We start from the raw sequence: 24,566 nt of genomic DNA, 5'->3' as shown, positions 1-24,566 counted from the left end.
AATGACTTCAAGGGCCATTCAACTGCAAACCAGGCTAGAAAGGGCATTGTGGAGTCCCACGGTCAATCTCTTTCATCAATTGCAGATGAAAAATATTCAGTTCACAATTAAAAGTATGTTTACCCCCACCTCCTCCCCTCAATGGCCAGCCCTGCAACTCCCCGGGAGTCAAGCTGAGCTCTTTCCATCTTACACAACACCCCCATGGGTAGGGGTTCTGCTGATCAGCTTCTCAGTTACATCTGTGTGGCCCCATTGGCACAGGTGTAGCTGATCAGAACTCAGTAAACCACCATGCACACACAATGGAACAGAATCCAGCTGCCTCTCCTGTAGCTGAGCTGTCACTTCTGAGCTAACAGGAGTTCACTAACAGAAATAATATTTTACCATTTCTGTTTTTTTAAAAGTCAGCAGATATGCCTAATACAGTAGATGCCTTCCCCCACCCTGGCACTTTTCAGAGTATATTGGCTATTTAGTAATTCAGCACAAAGAACATATCAGGCACCAGGCCCTGCAAAATTCAAATATTTCAGGAAGTTTCTCATTTTTTTTGCTTCTCTCTCATCATAGACTGCTAGGCAGATGCTATTGATAAAATTACTTATGAAAAGAAAATCCACACTGATCCCCTTGCCCTCCTCCAATCTGAAATGTCCGATGAAGTTAATCAGAATACATGTTACAATCCATATATTGACTTCTTGTTTTGAACATAAAGATTTATTTTCCCTTGAGGTAAATACTGACCAAAGCAGAAGGGCCAATCAGTCTTAATATTCACCTCACCAGAAGTCAGTATCTTATTATCCTAAAATTTAAGGGAGTGAGAGAGAATATACTGATGCCAGAAAGGTTAAGTGACTTGCACAGGGTCATATGATGAACTAGTGGCAGAGCTGGGACCAGAACTTGCACATGCAGATATACAGTTTCTCACTCTAGTTACAGCATCTCACCCAGGACTGAGCTGGTAACGAAGAGCGCTGGAACTGTAAATATACGCTGTGCTGTATATCCGCAACTGGGCCACCCGGCCAAGGGTCGAATTGGGTGCTTTCACCTTTGCCCACAGCTCAAGTGTTCAAAAACCATGAGTCAGCCTCCAAAAATGAGATTTTAAAAAACAAAAAAAATCTCGTGATTTCTCCCCAGCTATGAGCCCTAGAACCTTTTGATTTTAAATGCAGGCAGAGATCCTCATGGAATACTGCAGTAGCTGGGGCTTTAGGAAAAAAAGCTCAAATATCATAAGCCTCATAATAAAGAGTTAGCAATCACCTCCCTCCTTACGCCGTCTTTTCTTCTTCCTGAGAAACAAAGGTCCTGATCCTGCTAACACTGAGGCACATGAGTAACTTTACACATCCGAGTAATCCCATCAAACGCCATAGAACAGCTCATGTGCCCAAAGTCATCTGCATGCCTAAGAAAGCCTCTGTCCTGCAATAAATTCTCTTCCAGACAATTCCTGAACAGGATGGCTCCCCCTGGTCCAAAATGCTGCCTTTCCATAATTCAAAGAGGCATGTGCCAGTGTTTATTTAAAGGTGATGCATAATGAGACTACTGTATTAAGCAACCTAGTTAAGTAGACCTTGCTAGTGCCAAATCATCAGAGATTTAAGACCAATATAAATGCAAAAGCGGGGGGGGAGGGGGAAGAGTCCTAATTATCATTTTGCCCATGCATTCTCTCTCTTTCAGTTGTATTCCCCAATTCACTCAACGAGAATCGTGACTTTGCAATTGATGGACAGAGCTTTTCATCTCTCTCAAGAACTCTTACCAGCCAAATAATGAAAAATTAAAATTTGGGTTCACTCAATTATCAGTTTTGAAGTTTAATATTCAAACTATTAAAAAAAAAATCAGACCAGTAAAGCTGCTGTCTGGGAAACAAAAGCACTGGAGCACATATAGGGCCAAATAATGTAGTTTCATCAATTAAGACAGTCTCACAATCCTTAGTACTGGAAGGAACGCTACACAGGAGATAGTGTTGCATAGTGGATAGAGCACTGGATTAGAACATGGGAGAATGGGGGTCTCTGGCACTGGCCTGGTGGGGTATCTTGGGCAAGTCACATCAGTGTTCTGTGCCTCGGTTTCCCCATCTCTAATACCGGCATAACGACACTCCGTAAGGCACTTCGGGTCTGCGGATAGAAGCATTCTGTAACAGCTCGGCATTATTGTTATTACAGATGTCAAGAGGATGGCTTCTGTAAGTGGGGTCAGTAACTACTCTCACAAGTTGCAAGACTGGGCCCTAATTGCATCTTCACTGGCAAAATAGGAGAGCCATAATTTTTCAGCTGCACCCACCACAGCAACCAGAGCACAGACAGGATTTGCTGTACCTGGCAGTTCTGTCTGTATTACAGCCTCCATCCTTCCTTCACTGGTGGCCATCAGCAACGCATTCCAGGCCCTGTTTAGGATGGGGTAGTCAAGGCTATACAACAATCTCTCGTCGCAGGTTGTAAGAATCTAAACTTCCTTCACCCATCAAACTCCAAGAAAAGAGTCAACACTGCACATACGCTCTCCCTGCCATTTTTGGCTTTGCAGTACGTGAAAGGAAAGCAGCAAACAGAACAGTAGCCACATACAAATCTGAGAGCAAAGCAGTGATCTCTCTTCTAGAGTCTGATGCTGGTCCCATTCAAGGCAAAGACAAAGTCACCAGTGACTTGAATGGAACAGGATTTGACCCTAAAAACCAATAAAACGTTCTGTACCATCTATGCTACTTAAATCCAGATGATCCAGCCAGTCTGTCACCCACTGCATCAAAATAAGCAGACATAAGAGTCCCCCCCCCATTTTCTCCACTCTTAATTATTAAATATGTTACAATAGCCTTGTAATCAAACAAATTTATCCCACTTGTTCCACAAAGCCATCTACCCTTCCACTGACTAGACCAAAGGGCTTTGCTTAACAGGAGGAGCAGAAAGCATGGCTCTTTAAAAACCTTAGATGGCAAATAGAATTCAGTAGATTAAGAAATCACTCAGGCTTGTAACTCACTGCAAACTAGTCCACTGGAGACAGGTTGGGCTACTACAAGCCCAGTGAATGACTCCAGCCAGGAAAGCTGATGAAAGTTCTGGTTATCAGTTGTAACCCGTAACACTGTGAAATGCATTCTGGCACACCAGTGTGCGGTTCCTCTTTCCTTCACAGAGCCTCCACTCTGATGGAGTAACAAAAAAGAAAAAAAAATACCCTTCCTCTATCCCTGCGAATTTGCTAGAGAAACCCATCATCTTGCAATCAAATATGAAGAACCTAGCAGAGTAAGTATTTTACATCCACTAAAAAACCAAAACAAAAGGAGAGAACTGGGGCAGAGATAATCCTTTTGTTCTGTTTTTGTACAGCATCTAACACAATGTGGTGTTGGTTCACGACTAGGGCTCCTAAATGCTACGGCAATATAAAAATGACAGAGACAAGATCAGTGAAGTCATATATTTTTATTGGATCAATTTGGGTTGGTGAGCAAGCCAAGTTTTTAAGTGACACAAAGCTCTTCTTTATGAGGGCTTCATGCAGACTGCGCAGCTCAAAAGCTGGTCTCTCTCACCAACAGAAGTTGATCCAATAAAAGATATGACCTCACTCACCTTGTCTCTCTAATGTCCTGGGGCCAACACAGCTACAACAACAAATAAGTAATGACACACAGGCAGGGCCATATTTTCAAACAGAGCTCAGCACCCCAAAATCTGTCCATTTATGTAGGTGTCTGAATGGCAGTCAAGCTCTTATTGAAAATCTGGACCAGAGAGATGGCATGTGTCTAGTATCTGTCAAAGGTGCTGGAGCAAAAGAGCTGGAGCAATAACCTAATCTCACCTGTTTTATGCACAGACAGCAGCAGCAGTGCAAGCTTCTCCACATGGCCATCAAGAAACTATCAAGTTGCCTCAGAAGCCTGATGTGGGGGGCCCACCTCAAGACTGCTTCAAGCCCCCAAGTCTATCTGTCTTCACATCTCTGCTGAGACAGGCTAGTGCCAGTTGTTGTGGGTTTCTATGTGTGCAATGCAGATATCTGTCCACTGGAAAACAGATTCTGATCAACATTTGAAACAGGCTACTCCAGAGCCATCACACGGCAACCAGAAAAAAAATTACCAACACCACCGAGGGGAAAACAGGTGTGAGTTGATCTTTCAGAGGAGGCGCACACAGGTGTGTATGGCATTCCCAAGAGAGTTTGAGTGCACAAAATAAGCCACACTTCTGGCTGAGATGTAGCACAACCCCATTTACACACCCTAGTTGGTAACAAACACAGCTATGTACTACAATGGAAACTTGTGCATTAGCTCCTCTGGAACCCCTGCTTATTTAAAGGTTTCACACTCTCCTGAATGGGGTTAATATAGTACTTTTTTAATTTTATATCAGCCGAGTTGAATAGGTGAAAATAAAAAGTGACTTATAAAGCAACTCAGGCCAGAAGGTTGCATTTAAAAATGGCACAAGACACGTTTCCAAATAACATCAGAGGTTACGTATAGACCCAGCAGCAGCAGCATGGGAGGAAAAAATGGGTTTCCTTGCGTTTTCCTGAGGCAAACAACAGGGTGTCAAATTCACAATTCCACTGCAGAAATGGAAGGCTGAGATGGATCTACATCCACAGTACAGCTCAAAGATCTAGGAATTAAAGGCTTGATCCTGCCAGGAGCACAGCACTCTGGCCCCGATCAGCAAAATCTTTCAACACATGAATATTCCAGCTGAAGCCAAAGGGGCTACTCCCATGCTTAAACTTAAGCACACGCTTATGTGCTTTGCTGGATCAGGATCAGAGTGGCTCAGCACTGTGGGATTAACGCCTAAATTCAGCTTTTCCTTCACTTCCACCCAACTGGCCTAGACCACTCTTCTGTAAGCAAAAGAGGAGAAAGAAAAAGAAAAAAAATCAGAAAACTGCAATCAGGTTTCAGTGCAGACACCCCTGACTTTTACAGATACCTCTGCTCTTAAAAAATCGTCTGCCGTGATTAAAAATAAACAGAGGTCTGCAGGCTACACCTGCTGCAATACTGCATTGCATAAAGAACCATACCACTTCCCCTAGTTAACTGAGGCTTCTATACAGTCCACTGTCTCTGCAGGACATGGTGTCAAGCCTGCCCCCTAGTGGAAGCTCTGTGAAAGAACTCTTCCCCCAGGGAAATACACAGCAAGTACCCTGCCTGGAACAATGCAGAGAAAAGAGAGAGGAGGCTGGTTTAAATTATTGAGATCTGGAAAATATCATCTCCCACCCTCCCTCCCTTCTCAAATCACATTTCAAAAGGAAAGGAGGTGGAGTACAAACGGCAATGGTACTAATCTGGGCAGGTTTCACACTTGCTTCATTACCAATAGTAGCTTATGCAAACTATTCCGTAACAAATTCTTCCTACCACCCGTTGGAAAAACATCTATGAAAACGCATTCAAAGTAAGGTGCATTAGTGTAATAATTCATTTGTTGATCGCAAGCATGGACAGAAATATATGCTTACCCAGGGAGGTGCCAGCTTTTGATGCTGTGCGGCTCTTTAGCTGTACTTACTGTGTTAAAATTAAATTGTTTTTCAACTTAAAAAATTCATATAAAACAAACTGTTCAAATACATTACTGTCACCCAGCCAAGACCACTTCTGGCAAGATTTAGAGATCATTTTTCACTCTCATGGCAAAGGCAGCATTGGCACAGAATTACTTGGATTCTGCAAAGTTTATCTACATACATTAGAACTCTTAAAGAGGCTCCGGAGACACCAAGAATAATCAGTGACTTGCCTACAGTATATTCTGAATTAAATATATTTTAAAGTGTTTCCCATCATGGGCTGCTTTAGAAAATGGATTTTGAAACAGTGATGAATATATATTGACAAAAGGTAATATTTTGAGTTCCATCTCCATGCCAACTGAAGCCTCAATGCTCCAAGGAAAGTGATTTGATGTTTTTTTGTTTCATGTCAGCTATGCACTTACTTGAAGGCCTTGCGGAATTCTAGCCAAATCACCCAAGGACAAGACACTTGTGCTGGACAAGTAAAATATTATTCTATTTCCCTGGCCCACCCCTGCATCCTTAATCTCCACAGAGAAAAAGCAGGTGAGTCACCTTTGCACCTCACCTGGTACATTGTGAGGTGAACACAAAAGCTCCAGATTACTGTGTTTAAACAAACACACAGCACAAACTGTACAACACACACAATGATGAATATTTGCCAGACAAACAGGCCATGGAACACACATTATTCCATTAGCCCAGCCTTGGAAAAAGGTCTTGAGATTGGGAATCTTGTGGCTTTCCACTGAGACACTTGATAAGAGGACTTATTCTTATCCATGGTAATGGATGGTTTTGCAGGATGAACTCTTCTTCATTAGGAAACAGACTGAGACTAGAAACTAATGTCACACATGCCACTGAACCACCATCAAAACCCGTCTGAGAAGATTCAAGCTATGAGCAAGAGGTTCTTTTCCCCACCGCCAGCCCAGAGCCATCATAACAGTAGTAGGGTGACCAGATGTCCCGATTTCATAAGGACAGTCTCAATTTTCGGGTCTTTTTCTTATATAGGCTCCTATTACCTCCCACCCCAGTCCTGATTTTTCACATTTGCTGTCTGGTCACTCTGTCCAGTAGCCCAAAGCCTTTCCACACTGGAAGGTTCATTAAAGTTTAAAATGACTGGATCAGCCTTTAAAAGAGAAGTCTTCACTAAAGACATTGCCTCACACCAGGAGATTCAGAGTACGTGCATGGACATCTTTCGAGACAGTCAAACACTTTCTACTTAGTTTCTCTTTGGAAAATGGCAGGGAAATTACTTAAACCCTCGTGAAAGGCTCAGTGCTCTGTTTGGACACACCTAAATGACTATTACCCCTCACCAAAATCATCCGAACACCAAGCACATTTTGCTACTGTCTCAATGGAATGCATCAACCGTCTAATCCAGATCAAGAGCTCTGCTTGGATGATGGCAACAGACCCAAGGCTGGTTAACACAGGGTGCTACAATGATTAACTTCACCGGGGAAGTTACCAAACGTTAAGTTAAAGCACATTAAACCCATGCATGGATGTTTTCATTCAGAAATAAGGTGGCCTTCAGTTCACTGTAGTTTAATCCTCCTTGACGGAATGAGAGCCCTCCGTGGGATGCAGTAGGGGGTCCCAAATGGGCTTTCACTGATGTGCATTCTTCACAGATTTAGTCAGTTTGTTTGTATTCCTGTATACACAAGCCCCTACAGTAATGACAGCAAATGAGCACCAGTATAAGCATATAACTACTTCCAAAGAGAGCTTGGGCTCATTGTCAAAGCACTGGACTGAAACTCAGAAGATCCGGGTTTCATTCCCAGCTCTGCCACAGACTCGCTATTTTATCTTGAGCAAATCACTTACTCTCTCAGTTCTCTCATCAGTAAAAAGGGGATAAACAGCACTTCTTGTCTTCCACTCTCTCTTTGTCCTATCTGGATAGCAAGCTCTTTGTCACAGGCAGTCTCATGTACACGTACATTGCCTATAGCACAACAGAGCCTTGATCGCTGCCACAACCTCCAAGTGATCCCATCTTATAAAGAAGAATCAGACTTTTCTGTTTTTCAGCCCTTTCCACAATGATGCTTAAGGGGCTTTAACAAACACCACATTAATAGCTTCAGAGGGATGCATCCAAGGCCACGGGCAGTTACTCATCGCAGTGTTACTTCAGCTACTCACACCATGTATTGACGTTGCTAAAATAAAGCAGGAAGCCATTTCTCACCTGAGGGTCAGGAGAGCTTTAGTATGTAGCTGAGTTGTGCAACCATCTCTAGAATGAAATACACACCTCAATCCCCTGTTCATACTCCAGCAGCCCAACAAGCAAAAACAATCAGGAGTTCATTGAAAAACAATTCTGCATGCAGTGAAACAAAGCACAAGGAAGTAATTTGAAGGTCAAGTTCCCCGAGGAAACAATTGCAGCAATAAGATCAAATTGCATTAGGGAAGTAGAAGGGAAATAAACCCATGCACATATATTTCAAAATAGAATTTAAAAGAAGGAGTTTAGTGCTCATGGGAACTGTCTGGCTGACAGCACTAGAAGCCAATGTCCCATATAGTCAACAGAACAGCAGAGACAACAGCATGCCTCCCATGCTTGTTAACATGCCACACACGTTCTGCTTAACTAATTGCAAACATCAGAACTGCCAACAGACCCATATGCACCAGAAGTTCGATGCAATTCATTAGCGGCAGGTTAGTTCAAAGGTCTGACACAAGCAGTTTCGTTGGCGGCATAAGACGTATTATTTTTCTAAGCTAATGTGTGTGATCAAAGAGCATCCTGCTCACTGCCACTTCTGCTTGTACTACCTTTGTGTGTGCACACGTGTAAAAAGGAACCTGAAATAGTACGGTTACATTCCGCTAAGGGTAAGGACAGTTGTCAAGGCCTTCACTGCATGCAGATGGTTTCCATATAAACAATGACCTTGATCATGCACCAATTGTGTCATTAGTTTCAGTGGGTGCAGGATCAAGGTTAGCTGGCAGTATTTTCAAGTGCTCAGCACCCTGAACTGCATCCAATGAGCTGAGCCCTGTGGAAGATCTGGCCTATAACATACCAGCTCCAGTAATTATTGCTCTGACTTGTAAGAAAACCTTACAGATACATACACATGCAAGCAAGTCTAAAGGCTCAATGAATAATCCTTTGCAATCCAGAATTTGTTTAACCAATTTTTATTCAAAAGTCCCTACTGCTAGCAGCAGCAGCACAGTAAATTAATGCCCCAATAAACATGCAATAGGCCATATTCATAGAGGTCATTACAGTGGAGATCTAAATGTACTATACGCATGGCTTCAGGGGCAATGGTAGAAAGTGCTGCAAGAGTAGCAATTAACAAAAGAGTCTAAAGATTTTAAGCCTTTGTGAATTTTATAATGTAAAAGCACAGCTCGCTCCCTGCAAGCCCTTGAAGGGAAATAAAGCTTTGAAAGACATTGTAGAGGGAGCAGATGCCAAGCAGTACCAAGCAGATGGGGATTCATTTCAAAAGGCTTGCAGATTTTTAGCCTGGAGATGGGCATGTCTGGAGCATCAGTCCCTGTTCTTCTGCTGCTAGCTCAGAAGAAAAACAGCATTCGGAATGCGACTACTATATCCAACTACAAACGTCAATGCTTCGTACTCCATCAGAGGGTCTCGGAGCACTGTACCAGAAGGCAACAAATTTCACACCTTACAGTAATTTCATCTAGATCAGATTTCCCTAGCTGAAATATGAGAATGTCATGGGGGACTGTGTCAAAAGCCTTAAATAAAATTAAGATACATCACATCTACTGCTTTCCCCCTACCCACTAGGCCAAAAACCCTAACAAAGAAGGATAATAGGTTGATTTGGCATAATTTGTTCTTGACAAATCCATGCTGGCTATTCCTTATATCCTTGTTATCTTCAAGGCGCTTACTAACTGATTGTTTAATAATTTGTTCCAGTTTCCTGCCAGGTATCCAAATTCGGCTGACTGATGTACAATTCCTTTCTTTGATGGGAGTAACATTCATGGAATTTCAGGCCTTATCTACTCACACAAGTTGCACTTGTTTAAACATGAATTGGTTTCAAAACATGCTCCTGACATTTCTACCAGTTTAAAACTGGCTTTACTGGTTTCACTTGTCTGCAAATTTACCAACACAGGCTAAACCCCTGAGCCAGGTTTATACTGATTTAAGAGCTCCCACCGACAAATTAATGCCACCTACTTCCATAGATCTCAAAGTGCTTTACAAAGGAGATGAGCATCATCAGTTCCATACCACAGGCAGGGAAACTGAAGCCCTGGGAGAAAAGTGACTTGCACACAAAGTGGCACCATTTTAAATGAATCAGTTTAAAAACCATCTTTTTCACTCAACTGATGTGTTTTTATAAGCAGACCAGGCCTCATTTTCCACAACCTCCTCCAGGAGAGACCTGGTTCTGTAATAATTATAAGAAGGGTCAATACAATGTACTTATTAGGTACTTGTATGGCCCTCATTACTGTAGGGACGATGAGCACTTCACAATCTGATGTATTTATCCCCACAATACCTCTATGCAGGATATACTATTATCCACACTTCACCAATGGGGAACAGAGAGATTAAGTGACTTGCCCAAGTCTCAGAGGAAGTGAGTGGCAGAGCAGGGCCTTGTACCCAGGCAAAGCCCTAGACCAGCCCCTGAACGGCTGAGCCATCCTCTTACTGATTCTGGCATATATTCTTCTCTTCAAAAGATCCTTCCATCATTAATCTGCATTGTTGAGTTTCCTAAACAAAGCCTGCTGCATTAGAACTATCCAGCATTGCTCAAGAGCCTGCCCCAGTCTCCCAACTCAATCCCTCTCCAACAACTGGAATGGTTTTGTAGACGCTATGTAAAGGTATACATACCCCAGCCATATACTGGGTCTACAAATGGACTGTTATTATTTAAACATGGTGCTAGTGCCTAGAGGCTGACCAGGTCAGAGCTGCTTTGTGCTAAGCCCTGTACAAACACAGAAAGCCTGCTGTGCGTGTCTGCCTCTCTCACCTCCCTCCCCACACACAGATGTTTATGTTACCCATTATTAGTAGCTCTTAACTCCTTTATGAAAATAGCATCAGAGGCCCCACAGCAAAAGCAGGGCCCCATTCTGCTAGTCACCAGACAAGCACATCCCAGAGAAAGTCCCCGCCTTCAAGAACTTACAATCTTAACAGACAAGCCACATAAACAGTGAGAGAGGAGCAAAAAGGGGAAGTGATTTGCCCCAGGGCATCCAGCAGGCCAGAGGCCAAGCCAGAAATAGAACCCACATCTCCTGACACTCAATATCCTAAGTACAGGACTGTGCCATGTTGTCTCCCCACATTAGGGGTTCAACTGAACAAATCCACTAGAGGACCCCCCCTTAACCCAGGGTAACAGGCTTCACGCTCCTTTCACCATAAGGTAACCATAAAGGTTAACACAAAAGTTCAAACCCAGGTCTGACTCACCCTGTTCCTTTGGCAGGAGTCCTTCCTGCAGGCTCTGGCTGGGACATTCTGCCTAGCAGCAGCTCAGCTAATGATAGCCTGCTGGGTTAATTGACAGGCTAAGGAGACACACCTGTCAGCAGACCCAATCACTTCTGCATGCCCCACAGAGCCTGAACATATCCCTGCAGAAAGTACAAGGTCCCCTCACAGCAATAAGGGGTCAGATTCTGTGAAACTCAAGTCGTTGAGGCCAAGGACTCGACAAGATTCAAGGACATTCATATTGCTATCAAGAATATCCAGATTTATCATAGCATGGACATATATCATAACATCTGACATTGGAGATCAGATACTCCATCAGATGGACCTCCACTCGGTTCCAGTCCAGTAAATGCTATGTTTCCAGGCACAGTTCAGGGTGACCCAAAGATGGCTTTACTCCATTTTTTCACCTCCTGGATTCTGGGGCAGAATAGCGCTGTGTATAAGTGAGATCTGCCATGGAGCTGTTCTAATTCATGAGTTTCCCAAGGCCAGCTCAGAGCTGTACCAAGTGCTACGCAGATGCTCCCTCCTATACTCAGCTCCCCCCATCTCTGGCACACTTCCTACACCACGGGTAAGGGTGTTCCCTTTGGGTCTCATCCCTAGGCAAAATAAAGTCAGTTAGTATCAGGAGAGGAAGATTTAACAGAAGGTACCTCCTACCCCCCCAACAGACCCCAGACTGAAATTTTGACTGTAAGAAACCAAACGTCCTGAGATGGATGCAGGCTGGGTAATTCAGGTGGTGATTGCAGTGAGTTAACTGCTGCTCCAGACTCCAAAAAAAACCAAACACTTTTCCAGGCTTTCTGCCTGTTCTTTATCAGCACAGTGTAGCCAAGTCCATGTTCTCCCCCTCCCATGCACCCAGAGCCTATTCAGCTAAATACTCTCTTGAAATGAAGCTCACACATTACCATGGGAATCCCTACAGGAACGAGCTGTTATTCCCCATGGAAGAAGCTGAGATAGTAACACAAACGAAGCCCTCTGCTAGGCAGGCTGCACAGTCTCTCGGTGACAGAACCGAGAATGTGCCTCAATTAATGAATTTGCTTATTAACGGAACCCATTCTCATTTTCATCCACCAAAGTCACTTTGGGTCTGGTTCTCATTTACACCAAGGTCGCTCTGGCAGCGTACAGGAGCCTCTCAGAGTGAGTAAACTTCATTTACACTGGCAACCTCAGGCAGCCTTAGTATAGATGAAGGCCCTTCGCGTCTTAATTCCATTGCTGTTAATGATCAAAGGATAACAGAGTAAGGTCACTGCAGGCCGTGGGTTTATCAGCCAGATGCACTTTACAGCTAAGAAAGGGAATTTAATGAGATTATGCCACTGGCCTAGAGGGGTTTTCAGGGGAGGCACTTGGATGTCACAGTGATGGCTGCAGGTATAAAAGTCCTGAAAGACAGGGTTCGATCGTGTGGGCGTGAAGCAGCCTCAATGGGCAGCCATCCCGGTCACGTTTTATCAATAAGACACCACACATATAGCAAAGCCCGGCTCACACAATTAACCTGGAAAAAAAAACAACAACAGTTCCATAGTACAGGAGCTTTCCAACTAAACACAGAACTACGTGGCCTGGGAAGCAGAGGATAGCTGGAACTGGGTCGCTGAGGAGAAGACATTGCTTGGAGGGCGCAGGAGGCTAACCTTGGGATTGCAGGCACTTGACTTTAGGAAGCAGATATTTCCTAATATGATGAGTTAATAAAAAGAGCTTCTGACCCACAAAGCATAAAGCAGTTATTCAAAGGCAAGGAAAATCAGGCATCTTCTACAACAATATCAGCTCAACGCTGTGAGGTGAGCACTCCTGTGAGGTGTCAAGCACCCTGATGGAACTAATGAGTAAAAAGCAGGAGGGAAAAAGCTCATTAGCTGAGAGAACACAAGGAGTGACCAGGAAAATATAAAACCTCAGAATTTGCCTCATATACTCATAACGGGAAAGCAACAGCCACAAGAGAACCCTCTTTGGGAAGCCCACTCTGCAGAACTGGGCAACTCCAAAGGCAGCAATACACCCATAAAGCATCAGCTGAGCCAACATGATCAAGTGCCATCTCCAAATTGCTGCTTAATGCAGCTTTGCTTCCTTGTTTTCCTTCTTACCTGCTGATGTTGCCTTGCTCCTGCTGTGATGGACTTGACAAGGGTGTCTATTAACGGCTTACACATGACCTGTAACAAAGAAGGGCCTGGCCATTAGTGCCCTGCTGCAAAGCCTAGTTTGTTTGTTTGTTTTTAAAAAGGCCTAAATTTTGTACGTTGATTCAGCACCCGGTTACTGGAAAGGTAACCAGCTTTACTCACAACAACTCTGGGCAAAGCCTTAGCTCTAGTTAAGTCTGTGGCAAAACTCCCCCTGTCTTCAGTAGGGTCCCAATTTCATGCTCTACCATTGTGGGCTTAAGCCCAGATCCTGCCAACATTTTAGGCACCTCTACTGTCCCACTGACACATGGGAATACCCAGAGTTAGGGCTTGTCTATAATGAACCCCTTCCTTACTCTTTGTGTGGTTATTAAAAACCATAGAGACTCAGGAGGGAACTCAGACCCGTGACTCAGTGAATAGACAGGCCTGGCAACAGATTAAACTGACACTAGACATCCCAACACCCTAATAAACCATCACCTTTAAATGGACAAAATCAGACAGGGAGGTTTAAGGGATGATCCTGAAAGCAACTCCGTGCCCTTAGCTCCCGGTGCCTCCAATGGGAACCAAGAGCACTTGGCATGTTGCAGAATCAGATCCTAAGCAAGTTGCCCATGATCAATGGAAGAGCCGGGAGTAAGCACATGAGACTCTCTGGCCAATAGACTGTATTTGCCTTTCCCATCTCTCACTAGTCAATTAGGGTAGGGCAGGGCACAGGCTCACAAGGAAACCAGCCTTCCAGAAGTTCCCCCTTGCCAGAGCTGAATTAAGTAAATAATCTGAAAATGTCTCACTCTCAGTTTGACATTTTAGCACCTCTTTGATTAGTTAAACAGCCAGGAGACAGCTGTCCAGTAGCTATTCCCCTCGCTCTCAAAGGACCTGAAGCATCACAGAATTTTGTGGGTTTTGGTTTGGCCTCTTTTTTTTTTTTTTTTTTTTGGTAATATAAACCATCACCTCCATTTCTTGATGGCCCCAGCTCAGATGCCCCTTGATCTCCATGATCACAGCTTATTGCAAACACCACTGCTCTCCAGGAAGCTAAACAAACTGCCACAGCAGCCCTGGGAGAGATGCAGGTCTGAGGTTTTATTTAGGAAGAGACATGTGTTCAGGATAAATACTGCTTACTGAGTTCAACACACCAAGGTCAGCCTCATCCCCAGAGAGGGCTTACAGTGCTGAAGAGTCTGGAGAAAGGGCCCCCCTAAAGCAGAGCCTCCTTCACCCGAAAGCCTCTGTGAATCTGAAGTACCAGGAGGGGCGTGTCCTCTAGCTGTCAAGAGGAGGGAAGGGGTTCAGAGAACTGTTTCTTCCACTGCCAATCCCAAAGGTTTGGGGGTGATGACACTGTTTCACCAACAAGGTTGGAATATGTCCACTGGAGTCTACTTTACAGGAGACTGAGAAAATACAGACACTCAACACACCTTGTGAGTGCAGATAAAAAGCCATTGCCCAGAAGCAGCTGGACTAGAATTGCAAGTCTAATGCATCCCTGCCATCCTGAGTACATGTCTCAAGCTAATACACAATAGCAGATTTCATCTGTCTAGGGCCTCATAAGACATCCAAAAAAGTATGGCCTTTCAATTCAATTCAGATTTCTATGCCAGTACCCCCCGTACAACGATGTGTTAATGTTAGAGGGTAACAATAGTTCATTCCTCTGCCTCTTAGACATAGCAAGCTGCATTCTTGTAAATCTTACAGCTGTTCTTGAAGCCTGCAATGAACTGAAAATAAAACCCATTGCTTTCCGAGGGTTTACCCTGGAACCCAGGGTACCAGATTCCTAGCAATGCTTACCGGGAAGCGGTTGAAGAGATCAAGAAACATAGACCCCGTGAGGGCACTCTTCCGCCTAGTCATGAATCCACTCAATGCCTCCTGATACACCATGGTCACTCTCTTCAGGTCCAGAATGCCTGTGCCAGAAAGCTGGAAAGGGCAGCAAGAAAATATGAGGTTTGTGAAACAATGGGAACGATTCTATCTACACCAGAGCACCAGGGAGCACATGTTGAGATTGCCAAAACTTATCCTTCTTGGGTAACTTATACATTTGTCCCAAACAACATGCCTTCTCAAGGGCCCACCCTCAGCATTTTCCTCACTCCCCCAAACTCACACGAGCTCTGAGTGTGCAAGGAATGCAGGATCAAGACCACTCAGCTCTTACCTGGTGCTTTTCATTTATAGCTCCCCAAGTTCTTTATGAAAGGTAACTATCCTTATTCCCATCATCCAGGTAGGGAAAACTAAGGCACAGAAAGGGATCGACACTGGGATTTTCAGAACAGCTCAAGACCTCTGCCCAAGGCCACATAGCAGATCAGTGGCAGAGCTAGAAACAGCACACAGGTTTCCTGACTGCCAGTCCACTGGGCAACACTGCCTCCATACACAGGTGAGTTCGGCCATTCTCCAATTTGCTGGATTACACCTGACCCCTCCTGGAAAAGGGCTCAGAGTCAGCGGGAAGAGGTAGCAGGGCAAAGATACGTGAGAACAGTGGGGTGAGCAGCATTAATATGTAAGCTCGGGGTCTGGTTTATTATCCAATACCCAAAACGTATTCGCACCCTTTGATGGCTGAAGGAGATACCTCATCTGGACAGGTGGTTAAGAAGAAGACGGACTAGGAGGGTCAGCAAGGATATGGCAGTTCAGGAAACAAAGAGGCAGAACTTTGGGGGACCACGTCCACGACCACCAACGGCAATAACACAATGCAGACTGACAATACAAAGCCCACCGGGGATCCCAACCCCGTAGAGCCATTGCCTTGGGAGGCGGACAGCCCTCTTACCTGGTCAGTCTGTGCACTGCTCCCTTCACTGTTTTTGCGTTTCTTTTTTGAGGGAGAACGCGGAGTTGCCGTCTCTCTGGCCACGTTTCCTTTCAGCACTTTGAACAGGTACAAAGAGGCGCTGACCCAGAAACAAAACCGAGAAGTGGACAGTGTTTAGTGGAGTGCCCAAAAGCCGAGGCCCAGGCCCCTGCAATCAGGTCTCCCACAGAACTTACAAGCAGGCCACTGGTCAGACAAACAGAGCAAGCAGCTCTTCTCAGTGATCTGTAGCAGGGACAACAAAGAGGTCTGGATGCTAGGGTGGCTGCAGGGTCTCCTCTCTCTAATGCAGTCTCTGTTTTACTGACGGCTACGTCACAAGCTAACACCCCTTTGCTCTTGTTACACCTTCCACCCAAGAATAGCCCAGTGCCTTGCACACTCTTATTCACTGTATTGTGGTAGCGCCTACAGCTGCCCTATCGGACTAAGCACCGTACACACATTCAGTAGGAAAGCGGTCCCTACCCCAAAGAGCAGACAGCCTCATGCATGGGGGGATACAGCCAACAGACTGCAGAGGGATGCACAATGTTATAGTTGAGTCAAACCTAACTAGGCATGTTTAGAGTGCTAAGCAGTGGCATCCCCATTCAGAGATGAGGGAAACCAAGGCTCAGAGATGGGATGGGACTAGCTTGAGGTCACCCACGCTTTCTGGCATAACAACAGGAGAAATAAATATATGCTGCATCAGCATCCTGGGAGCTCCTAACCCACCTGCACCAAGGGGGAGAGAAGCAGACGCTGTAAAGTAGAGGTTAGCACCCTTCCGCTTACGTTTTTCAGTTGTTTAAAGCTCTGGTTGCATTTCCCTTGTGAAACACAAATGGGGAAACAAGCTACCAGGGTGTATGCAGAACGGCCAGTGCAAGGGGAAGCCATTCCTGCAGTGACACGAGTTCCCATCCCGATCAGCTGGAATCAAGACCCAATTCCATCACCTATTACGGAAGCCAAGCCAGCGAGGGTCTTTCCACCTTCTACCAGTTGGGTTGGACCATTTCTGTACCATATATCTCAGGCAAGAGGAGCACTACAAATTTTGCTTCTCATGTCAGCGATGCTTCAAACTGGCAGGACTCTCTCCCTAGCTTGCCAGCTCAGCCACTCCCCCCCCCCCCCCCCACTTCTCTACAGCCTCCTCAGGATTTTCTAATGCTCACACTTCCCTCAGGCCTACTAGTCAACTTGGTCTCACCAGCTCTGTCTACTGGCATGGTTTCAGTGTTACCATAACTAGCCAGCTATAATGGTTAGTTGTAACCATTGTAACCAACTAAAATGGACAAGACAAAACTGCCGCTGTCCCCCTTCCCCGCTTCAATTACCGATTTGAAATATTAGCACCATTTCCTCAGCCTGTGAGCCACCGAGATCTTTGGTTTCGCCAGCCTGAATGGAGGCACCTCCCCACTCACTTAGTGAAACTGCCTATGGCATCTGGACCAAAGACAAACCTCGTGTAAGGTCCCCACTGAGGTCAATGCAACTGCACCCACTACAGCAGCTGTGAATAGGCCCCCCTCCTAGCATGGTGTTAAATGAAGAGTTCTCCCAACCCTGCTATCCACCTGAAATAGTAGAGTGCCAACACAGAGTCCGTGTGCTTGCTGGCTCTCTTCACCAGGCTCTCCAACAAGGCATGCAAATCCTCCACCAGGTTGCCCACGCTCTTGCAGTACTGCTTGGCTCTACATAAGCGATTCCTGAAAAGAGGACGCAGGCATTAAGAATGCAGAGCTGTCAGCTCAGAAGAGAGAGTTCGGAGCGACGCGCTGGCATTAACCCTGGACATTAGGGCTCGGAGTTAACCAGCATGCATCTCGCAGCTGGACATGGGATCTGTGCCGCAACCACAGGAAGCCCTGTGGCGGAGTGGGTACAGCACTCGTTAGCTGTTTGATCCTTCTTGTGCTTCAGTTCAAGGAGGGCAGGGTTTGCGGAGCAGCTGTTTACACCTTTCACCTAGAGATCCAGGCTCACACATGAAATGCATTTGGTGGCCTCAAACCTCGTCAGTATCGAACCACATGCAGAGCAGCAGCTGGAGGTGAGAGAGTGACTCAGAACTGAAGGTGCCTAGAGCAGGGTTGTGTGAGGTACAGGAGAGTGCCACGTACCATGCACAGCACTTAATGCCTAACTCCAGCCTGTCCTATCAGTCTCCCTTGTGCTCTTTAACAACCCCAAACACACACACACTTTCTCTCTCTCACACACACATGCAGAATTCTGCTTCTGCACATGAAGAATCTCTATTAACAAAAACACCCTCCCCTCCCAAAGCTGTCTGGGATGATGTCAACTAGCAGAGAAATCAGGAATGTGTCAACCCCATGTGTCTCCTCACCTTGCGTAGGAGGACAGCATGTTTCTCCAAATAATCTCCAGCAGCCGAGTGAGATTCCTTGCTGCATGATCATGAATAACTCAATTGGTGCTGTCCCCCATCTGCAGGGCTCACCAGGCAAGATCTAGCAGGGTGGGGCTGTTACAAACATCGTTTTTTACAGTGCCATGAAATTGACAAAGCAATTTAGCAACAGACAAAGTTGCTGGGTGATTTCACTCTGGACAAAAGAGGGCGAGTTTCCACGTAAAGTATTTGATTCTATGGAGGTCTATGGAAAGGTTACCACTGACTTCAGCAGCATGGTATGTAGGGATTTCACCTTCTTCAAATGTGTTTTGTACTTGAAATACTTCAGTGGGAGGAGCATGGAGGAGGAAAGCTATAAACCATCAGGATTCTTTCCCTTCTAATAACATGCAATTAGCAGAAAAAAGAATTATACCTAATCCACATGCACAGCAGACTCATCACAACCAGCTGCTAGAAGTCAAATCAGCACCACCAAGCAGCTACTACAGAAACCAAAGACATACTGACAGGTAGTTAAAGGATTTTGAAAGACACTTCAGTGCAGACGCTTACGTGAAGATATCAGCTGTTTTCTGGAGGAAGTCTTGCTCCTGCTTGTCAGAGTCTGAACTCATGCTCCGCTCAATCACCAGAAGAAGGGGGTCAATAATATCAAACACAAGGGGGTTCTCTGGCTGCTTTGCAAGGAACACCTCAATGAGGTCCAGTACCTAGAAATATAGGTCATTCAAATGAGAATCCCTGTAGACTAGGCAATATGGACTATCAGGATGTGCCAAAAACAGCGCCTTCAAATTTGTCCATTTTCAAGGGTCACCTGTCAACTTGGGGAAAGTAGTAAGGAATAAAACAAAACTTAAAACAAACAAACAAAATTACACTTCCATCTGAAAATTAGACTCCTACTAACACCCAGAATTACTGTAACTCAGGGGTCCCCAATGCATCGCCCGCAGGTGCAATGGCGCCTGCGGGGTCATCTTAATGCACCCACGTCCTTGCCCCGGGACAGCACCCGCCAAAATGCTGCAGCAGCTTTTGGCAGGGACGCCTCTCGATGACGACCCTTGTCGCCGTCAAGTGACGTCATTGAGAGGCGTCGCCCCCGAATTTCAGCAGCATTTCGGCGGATGCTCCACCGCCGCAGTGGTCCTTCGACTGGCGGCCGCCAGCCAAAAAGGTTGGGGACCACTGCTGTAACTGAAAGAGATGAGAGAAAAACCATTCTCTTTAGTTAATGCATTTGACAGCGCTTTGTGGATAGTCAGTTTCTGTGCTGTTGGTGGGTCAATTACACTTCCCGGCTAGATCCTCAGATGGTGTAAACTGGCATAATTCAGTTGAAGACAAAGAAACTACAAACACTTCACCAGCTAAAGGCCCACTGACTTCCAGACCAGCATGATGATCTCACACCAGTGCACTGGTGTTACTAAAATAAAAAAGCAGATGCTCCTGTGACCCTGGACACCCCTTAGTTATTTTTTCCCCCATCAGTTTGGCAACATTTATAAGTAGAGCCCTACCAAACTCAGGGTCCATTTTGGTCAATTTCACAGCCATAAGATTTTAAAACCCAGAAATTTCACAATGTCAGCTATTTAAATCTGAAATTCCACGGTGTGGTAATTGTAGAGGTCCTGACCCAAAAAGGAGTTGTGGAAGGGAGGTCACAAAGCTATTGTAGGGGAGGTTGCACTACTGCTACCCTTACTTCCGCACTGCTGCAGCGCTGCCTTCAGAGCTGGGCAGCAGGAGAACAGCAGCTGCTGGCCAGGTTCACAGCTCTGAAGGCAGAGCCACTGCCAGCAGCAGTGCAGAAGTAAGGAGGGCATGGTATGGTATGACCACCCTTTTTTCAGTGCTGGAGCCTGCAAGGCTGGGCCCTCAGTCAGCAGCGGCCACTCTCTGGCCATCCAGATCTGCAGGCAGCAGCACAGAAATAAGGATGGCATGGTATGGCACAGAAATAAGGGTGCCAACAGCTACTGTTCTCTGGCCACCCAATTCTGAAGGCAGAGCAGAAGTAAGGGTGGTAATACCACGATCCCTCCCCAAAATAACCTTGCGACCCCCCTGCAACTCCCTTTTAGGTCAGGACTCCCAATTTGAGAAACACTAGTCTCCCCCGTGAAATCTGTGTAGTAATGGTTAAAAGGTCAAAGACCACAATTCACAGGGGTAGACCAGATTTCATGGTCCATGACATGTTTTTCATGGCCGAGAATTTGATAGGGCCCTATTTATAAATTACTACTCAAGAATCCTTTTACTGGATGAAGCAGCTTGACAAATGGCAAATCCATTCTACAGGTTCTACTGCCACTTAGTGGTCACAAACTAACACAACGAGGAGTCCTTGTGACACCTTATTTAACATCAGATGAAGTGGTTTCTAGCCTATGAAAACTCATGCCCAAATAAATGTGTTAGTCTCTAAGGTGCCACAAGGACTCCTCGTTGTTTTTGCTGCTACAGACTAACACTCTGAAACCTGTCACAAATTAATACTACGTTCACATCTAAGGAAACTGTTTTCACTGCTGAGTCCAAGACTCACCATTCTTATACCTAATAACCCAGGGAAAAACATACAGCCAAGAGTTCCCAGGAGGGATTTTGGGTGCCTCCATTTCTCAGTGCTCAACCTGAGACATAAAATCAAAAAGCGCCAAGTACTCACCATCTGAAAAATCAGGCCCCGTTAAGGTGTCCCCAGTTGAACATACAACAGCTAAGACACCCAAAAATCACTGTTTTCTTTTGAAAAGCTTTGCTTCTTTATTATAATATATACTGTAGTAGGTCTTTGGAGACCTATTCATGCTCTAGAACCCCAATATGCTAGGAGTTGTACAAAAACAAGAACAAAACACAGTCCCTGTCAAACGAAGCCTACAATGTAAAGACATATTTTGGTTTCTTCAGCAGCTTATTCAATGCAATAAAATACATCCAGCTGTCTAATGACATGCTACAAAGATAGACATGGGCCATTCAATAGGACATTTGCCTCCTACCTTAATCTTAAAATCCCTCCGTAAGATTTTCTCCTTCCGCATTTTTTCTTTCTCGTCCTTCTTTGCCTGGATCTGCTTTTGCTGTTCAGCAAAGAGGGCCGAAACATTCTCATCAAGGGCCAGCATGGTCTCATCATCCACATCCTCATCGCTCTTGTCTCCTCCCTTTAAAAACAAAACAAAACAAAACCAAAAAAGTCATTTTACTTATTTTAAAATTCAATCCCCCTTTCCTCAGCCTCTTGGGACTGTAGTTCATTGGGGTGCAAACACTTCAGAGCAAAGGAGAGTTCCAGCCATTAAGCCTCAAGAGGGACAGGATGGATTTGGCTAGTGTCGGACAGACTTCCCCACATGTGGAAACCGACTTGAGCCTTAGAAGCTTTTGCCCGGCAAAGATTAGCCCAGTGGAAGCCTACCATGCAAAGGGTTGTGAGAAGGCCGCAGAGATGCCTAAAAGGGCAACCACCTGCCTACATCTTGCATGCATGTCCGTGACGGCCAGGTTACTGCATACCTGACTGGACAGGTAATTGGGCACTTTCCAGCCATCCAACCCAGCGAGGGGCAAGAGGCAGAAACATTTACACAATATAGGCCCAACCTGGACTGCTTCTGACGTGGATGCATGTGGAATTGCAGCTACAGGTTGAGATTTACGGAGGTGCCTGAATGGGGCTCGGTAACCAAGTCCCATTAACTTTCAATAGGAGTTAATTGCCTAACTCCCTTAGACTACTGTGAAAACACCAGCCACGGGTTTCAAATGCATATAAAGGATAGCTGGATCAGGATTCTTGCTACCCAGAAGGAAAGTGGATTACAGTGCATCACGACCTTAGTTATACTGTACCACAGAATATTCCAAGCCTTCCTCTATGCTCTCTGAAGCATCAATCATCTTGCAGGTTTGTCAATACCTACCAATGCATTCCCCGCCTGCAGGACATTCATCAGCTGATTTCGAAAATTTTCATCTACGCCTTCATTATTATTCTCATCTTCACTGTCTTCCTTTCCATCTTCCTCAGAGCTGTCATCATCAGAAGAGTCTGCACTTTCCTCCTCATTCTGTGAAGAAGAAAAGAGTCCATCCCACCAATTAAGCAGCGTGTGAATTTAAGACTGGTGAGACAAAGAATAAGCAATGGCAATGCATGCTCTCTCAGTGCTGTCCTGCCCTGCCTGTGTGCCTCAAATGGGATGGGGAAAGAGTGCTGCTGGCAGAAAGGACATCCGGTCTGAATGAAAGTGGTATCACTGTAGCAGAAAGAGCAGGACGGACCAGGAAACCTCTCCATGATATAAAATAAGAGAATTACCAAAGAGAAGTCAGACTGGGACTGGCTTTGGAGAAAAACAACTGCAGGCATTGCAGGAAGGGGCCTTGTTAGGGAACCTGCTTTGGAGAGTTATTTTCATGCCTAATGAACTTGGATTTGGCCAATACCACTTCAAGCTTTGCAGTTCCTAAACTCTGAGCTCCAGGATCCAGATAATCCTGCGACACAACTATTCAGCCTGTGGCCTTTCTGCTTAACTTCCAACAGGAGGTGATCATCATGGTGGCCTGCCTGATGCGGAGACCTGTCCGCTGGAAATCATACACTTTTTCAAGCTGTATTTCCAACAGTATTTTCCTTCAGCACAAAGAAACTAACATTTAGGCACTTTCAACAAGCCATGTTCAGACTGCATCAGAAAAATATCCCTTAGCAGAGGAGTAGTCATTTTATTAAAAGAGAAATGCAACCAACTTCTAAAGACACAGATCTGCAGTAACACTGTTTTCAATGGTCAGGGATGGAAGATTATTTCTTTAAACAAAGGAGTTACCATATCTTCCAGCAAGGTTTTCTTCTTTTTGTCTGTTTCTTCCATCACAACAACAGCACTTTCCTCATCCTGATCTTGCTCTGGATCAAGAACCTGTGGAACAGTTTTCCAAAAAAGTTTTACTTTTTTTTTTTTTATACAGAATGTACAGCTGTTTTCAGCAAACTGAATTAGCTGAACAATGACCAAGTTAAAGTTATAACAGGCTAAAAAAAAACATAGCTTTCTAGCTTGCATCAATACTTTTGTACCTGCTATTTATGGAAACCCATAGCAGAAAATTTGAAAAAAGCCATACAATACTTCTACAGCTAACAAATAAGCAGGGAAAGAAAAATATCAGAGGAAGAGGGTGGTAAAATGAACAAACATCTATTTTAACTCCTAATACACATTATATTTCTCACAGGAAGTACTTTCTAGTTGTTGGCTTTTTTTTGCAATCGAGAGATTATTCTCTTATAAGATGCAACACTAGGTAGTGATGTGATCCTATTCATTCATATCTTTAATTTCAGCTACTTTTAGCTGCTGCTGCTTTTTTTAAAATTACAATCATGCTAAAACATATAAGCACAATGATGTATAAAGTGACACAATAATTTCCTAAACTAAAGATGAAGGAAAAAAATGACCAAATATAAGCTATTCCCAGGTTTGCTGGTTCAAGAACAGGTGGCCCTACACAAATCCTCTCGTAAGATTCTTTTAAGACTTAGAAGTACATATTTGAGGACATTCCCATTTCATAGCATGCACTCTCATGGAGGCCTCTCCTTTAACTCGTGACCTAGAAACTGGACACATACTGCTGGACCTAGAATGACACAGGCAGCTAGATAGCAGGATGCAGCCTAGAAGGTGAAGGAGCTATCTCCTTTACCACAACCCTCTGAGCCATAGGATGTCCCCTTACTGTCTTAATTTAACCAAAACTTCACTTTACTTGTAAAACAATCCAAAATATCAATCAATCCAGCTCCCACCCCAGATCCCTCACTTACATTCAGGACCAGGTGAAGACTTTTCTTTGACATGTAAGGACATATGCGTCCAAACACACTCTTGCAGACCCGGCGCATGAGTAGGCTGGGCTGGGAGAGGAGGGATAGAAGAATTTCCACAATCACCTCTACCCATTCTGGCTCTTCGTCATCTGTGCAGGAAACAGAAA

The 24,566-nt window shown here is 44.8% G+C and overlaps 1 protein-coding gene across 1 annotated transcript in view; it reads right to left on the bottom strand.

Annotated features, from left to right (window-relative positions):
* Positions 1-24,566, bottom strand: part of MYBBP1A (MYB binding protein 1a) — a 73,035-nt gene that overhangs the window by 28,450 nt on the left and 20,019 nt on the right. The window contains exons 15-23 of the mRNA XM_030536825.1: positions 24,397-24,548; positions 23,393-23,485; positions 22,481-22,627; positions 21,557-21,721; positions 19,089-19,246; positions 17,725-17,859; positions 16,109-16,229; positions 15,106-15,237; positions 13,243-13,311 (exon numbers count right to left, since the gene is read on the bottom strand). Of these exons, the coding sequence (XP_030392685.1) occupies positions 13,243-13,311; positions 15,106-15,237; positions 16,109-16,229; positions 17,725-17,859; positions 19,089-19,246; positions 21,557-21,721; positions 22,481-22,627; positions 23,393-23,485; positions 24,397-24,548 (1,172 nt within the window). The remainder of the gene's footprint in view (positions 1-13,242; positions 13,312-15,105; positions 15,238-16,108; positions 16,230-17,724; positions 17,860-19,088; positions 19,247-21,556; positions 21,722-22,480; positions 22,628-23,392; positions 23,486-24,396; positions 24,549-24,566) is intronic.

The sequence above is a fragment of the Gopherus evgoodei genome, chromosome 17 (genome assembly GCF_007399415.2).
Source record: "Gopherus evgoodei ecotype Sinaloan lineage chromosome 17, rGopEvg1_v1.p, whole genome shotgun sequence".
NCBI classification, from domain to species: domain Eukaryota; kingdom Metazoa; phylum Chordata; order Testudines; family Testudinidae; genus Gopherus; species Gopherus evgoodei.
This window is presented reverse-complemented; position numbering and strand designations above follow the sequence as displayed.